We start from the raw sequence: 4,536 nt of genomic DNA on the forward strand, positions 1-4,536 counted from the left end.
ATCCCAGTACATTTCAAACCCAGCAGGACTCTCAGACAGAGGCTGGTCCACCCTAAGGACAAAACACCCATACACAAACAGAGTGGTGTAGTGTATGCGGTCCAGTGCAGCGAGGACTGTCCAGACCTCTACATTGGAGAAACTAAACAGCTTCTTCACAGACGCATGGCTCAACACAGGAGACCCAGCTCCACAGGACAAGATTCAGCTGTTCCCCTCCACCTCACAGATAAGGGACACTCTTTTGAGGACCAAAATGTGCACTTTTTGGACCGAGAACACAGATGGTTTGGGAGGGGGGTGAAGGAAGCAATTTATGTAAAAAGAGAAAAGCCGTCTCTTAACAGAGGAGGCGGCCTCAGATTCCCACTTCCTAAAACATATAATGCAACTTTAAAACAGATTCCCAGCCGGTTTTCACACCTGATGGGAACAGAGGGGCCTCGTCTGTGAATTAGAGTATCAAAAGACTCTTACTGTTAAGGTGTTTAGGTGTGAATTGCTAATCTACATATGTGTGTGTGTCTTATCTCAGTCAGCTTTATAACCTGAATCCCTCACTTCACTGCTCTTTGAATTGAGAAAGCTCCTCGGATGAGGAGCGAAACATCTTCTGTTACAAATAAAGTCCAGTTGTTTTTGTATTGAACGTTTTTTTTTAGTTGTCCAGGAGAGACTCAAAGTAGAACCGCTGCTTCTCCACAGCCAGAAGAGCCAGTTGAGGAGATTCAGACATCTGGTAAGGTTGGATCCTGGACGCCTCCCTATGGAGGTGCTCCAGTCCAACTAGGAGGAGACCCCAGGGAAGATTCAGGACATGCTGGAGAGACTACGTCTCCCAGCTGGTCTGGAGTCCTCCCAAAAATCTAGAAGAGGTGGCTGTGGAAAGAGAGGTCTGGACCTCCTGCTCAAGATGCTGGCCTTGATTATTTATAGAACCCTGAACTATGTGTTGAATACATGATGAGTTGGAAAAAAGTTAAAACCTTAGTTTGTATTCCAAAAACAGTTACTTAGATAGTTACTGTGAAATGACTCACCAAGAATTCCCTGAGGTTTGTGTGGTTACTGTAGGTACAGATGCTGTGGAGCTGCTCCTTTACACTCAGACCCTGAAAACAGATCAATAGTGCATTTTAAAACTGGCTAAAACTGGGCTCTAAAGACTTCTTCTTCTCTGTCTGAAATGAAATCAGACTAACTTTTTCCTGTTTCCTGTCTGTTAGGATTTTCAACATTTTTTTTTTTTTTTTACCTACTGTCAGCTTAATACAAGTCCCAGCAGTTTGAATGTTTATCCTCTTCCTCCTGGCAGAAGTGGTAAGTGTACCACTCCCGGTGGCGCAGGGGTTAGAGAGGTGGGCCTGTGATCCAAAGATTGCTGGTTCACGCCCCGGCCTTGACAACATCAAAATTGTGGGTGGGGTAGGTGAAGCACCCACACTTGCCCCATCCTCATTCGCCCCACTCTGGGCCCATGAGCTAAGCCCTTAACCCACCATCTGCTCCCTAAACAGGTCTCTCTTGAAAATGAGTTCTCGTGGCTAAATGAGACTACCTGTATAAATAAAAGGTAAATGAAAAAAAAAAATCAGGTTTGTACGCTGCCATGACATCACACCAGGACTTAAGTAGCTAGTAGGGAGGACTGGGACATTTCCCAGTGGGCCGGTCTGATGCATGGGCCACAGAACCGGCGCTCCCTGGGGTTATCGCTGCAACCGCTGAAGTAGGGCCACCCCGCCTCCACCCAGGGCGACCCTGCCTCCACTCAGGGCTGGCTCCACCTCCACCCAGGCTGACTACACCTCCACCCAGGTCAACTCCACCTTCATCCAGGACTGGCTCCACCTCCTCCAATGGCCGGCTCCACCTCCACCCAGGGCCAACTTTGCCTCCACTTGCAGCTCTTTTTTATTTTTGCAGACGCACCCTGACATAACACGTCAGTGCACTCGGTCAGTGGCATTGAAAAGATGGTAAGTAGAAAGAGAGAGGTTGGCATGGAGAAGACTAGACATCCTGATGCATGTTCAATATTCCAGGCAGAAAAATCTAAAAAAGTTAAATCTGGTCCTCTGGACATTCAAAAGAAAAAAAAATTGTACAAACCGGATTCCAAAAAAGTTGGGACACTAAACAAATTGTGAATAAAAACTGAATGCAATGATGTGGAGATGGCAAATGTCAATATTTTATTCATAATGTAACATAGATGACAGATCAAAAGTTTAATCTGAGTAAATGTAACATTTTAAAGGAAAAATATGTTGACTGAAAATTCCACAATGTCAACAAATCCAAAAAAAATTGGAACAAGTAGCAATAGGTGGCTGGAAAAAGGAAATTGAGCATATAACGAACAGCTGGAAGACCAATTATCACTAATTAGGTCAATTGACAACATGATTGGGTATAAAAAGAGCTTCTCAGAGTGTCAGTGCCTCTCAGAAGCTAAGATGGTAAGAGGATCACCAATTCCACCATTGTTGCGCAGAAAGATAGTGCAACAATACCAGAATGGTGTTACCCAGCTTAAAATAGCAAAGACTTTTAAGTTATCATCATCAACCATGCATAACATCATCAAAGGATTCAGAGAATGTGGAACAATCGCTGTGCGTAAGGGTCAAGGCCGTAAAACTTTACTGGATACTCGTGATCTCAGGGCCTTTAAACGTCACTGCACCTCAAACAGGAATGCCACTGTCAAGGAAATAACAGAATGGGCTCAGGAATACTTCCAGGAAGCATTGTCAGTGAACACAATCCACCGTGCCATCCGCCGTTGCCAGCTGAAACTCTACAGTGTAAAGAGGAAGCCATTTCTAAGCAAGCTCCACAAGCTCAGATGTTTGCACTGGGCCAGGGGTCATTTAAAATGGAGTGTGGCAAAATGGAAGACTGTTCTGTGGTCAGATGAGTCACGATTTGAAGTTCTTTATGGAACACTGGGACGCCATGTCATTCGGACCAGAGAGGACAAGGATAGCCCAAGTTGTTATCAACTCTCGGTTCAGAAGACTGCATCACTGATGGTATGGGGTTGCATGAGCGCTTGTGGCATGGGCAGCTTGCATGTCTGGAAAGGCACCATTAATGCAGAGAACTATGTTCAGGTTCTAGAACAACATATGCTCCCATCTAGACGTCATCTCTTTCAGGGAAGACCCTGCATTTTTCAACACGATAATGCCAGACACATTCTGCAGCAATCACAACATCATGGCTATGTAGGAGAAGGATCCGGGTACTGAAATGGCCAGCCTGCAGTCCAGATCTTTCACCTATAGAGAACATTTGGCGCATCATAAAGAGGAAGGTGCAACAAAGAAGGCCCAAGACGATTAACAGTTAGAGGCCTGTATTAGACATGAATGGGAGAGCATTCCTATTTCTAAACTTGAGAAACTGGTCTCCTCTGTCCCCAGACATCTGTTGAGTGTTGTAAGAAGAAAGGGGGATGCCACACAGTGGTAAAAATGGACTTGTCCCAACTTTATTGGGATTTGTTGATGCCAAGAAATTTGGAAACAACAGATTTTTCCCTTAAAATGATACATTCTCTCAGTTTAAACTTTTGATCTGTGATTTGTGTTTTATTCTGAATAAAATATTAGATGTTGGCACCTCCACATCATTGCAATCAGTTTTTATTCACAATTTGTTTAGTGTCCCAACTTTTTTGGAATCCGGTTTGTAGAAACGTTTATTCTTTCATCCAAAAGACTTCCTCAGTCTGAGGTGCTGTATTCAGCTCAGTCTTATAAACAGCACCTTCTCAGAGTGGATGAACCAGTTTTGCTGCCGACAGCCAAAACCAGCTGCTCACATGATCAAGAAGGACCATCAGCGTAAAGATGGATCATTAACACACTGATGGCTGTTTAATACTCACAGAGGGCTGAGTGATACTAGCAATAACAGCATTGTAAGAGGGGGACAGTTGAACACGGAGGCCTCCACCCCTGTTTAATGATGGACGACTTCTTTTCACAAAGATGGCCTCCTTTACTCCTCTCTCAATCCATCGTTCCTCTCTATCCAGGCTGTTAACATCTTCATCCCTGAAAGAGTGACCGCTGGACTGGAGATGAGTGTAGACCGCAGAGTCCTGGCCTGATGATGTTGATCTTCTGTGCTGGTCCATCCTTTTGGCCAGTGGCTGTTTAGTTTCCCCGATGTAAGACTGATCACCCTCCTGACACTGAACAGCATACACAACATTGCTCTGTTTGTGCCGGGGGACTGGATCTTTGGGATGAACCAGTCTTTGCCGTAATGTATTTTGGGGTTTAAAAGCCACTGGGACGTTATGTTTAGAAAATAAACGTCTCAGTTTCTCTGATACTCCCTCAACATATGGAATGACCACTGGTCTGGGTCTGGGTTCCTCCTTTTCACCTGATGGCTGACTGGAGTCCTGTTTGGGTTTCTTCTCTGCTTTCAGGAAGGCCCAGTTAGGATATCCACATTGCTCTAGAGCCTGTCTTGTGTGGGATTTCTCCTTCTGCCTGGCTCCTGAGCTAGTGGGGA

At 45.0% G+C, this 4,536-nt stretch overlaps 1 protein-coding gene across 1 annotated transcript in view; it reads right to left on the reverse strand.

Moving 5' to 3' along the window:
* Positions 1–4,536, reverse strand: part of spg11 (SPG11 vesicle trafficking associated, spatacsin) — a 413,741-nt gene that overhangs the window by 249,216 nt on the left and 159,989 nt on the right. The window contains exon 12 of the mRNA XM_037683759.1: positions 1,026–1,112. Coding sequence (XP_037539687.1) covers positions 1,026–1,112 — 87 coding nt within the window. The remainder of the gene's footprint in view (positions 1–1,025; positions 1,113–4,536) is intronic.

This window comes from Nematolebias whitei, chromosome 10 (genome assembly GCF_014905685.2).
Source record: "Nematolebias whitei isolate Nwh7 chromosome 10, NemWhi1, whole genome shotgun sequence".
NCBI lineage: Eukaryota > Metazoa > Chordata > Actinopteri > Cyprinodontiformes > Rivulidae > Nematolebias > Nematolebias whitei.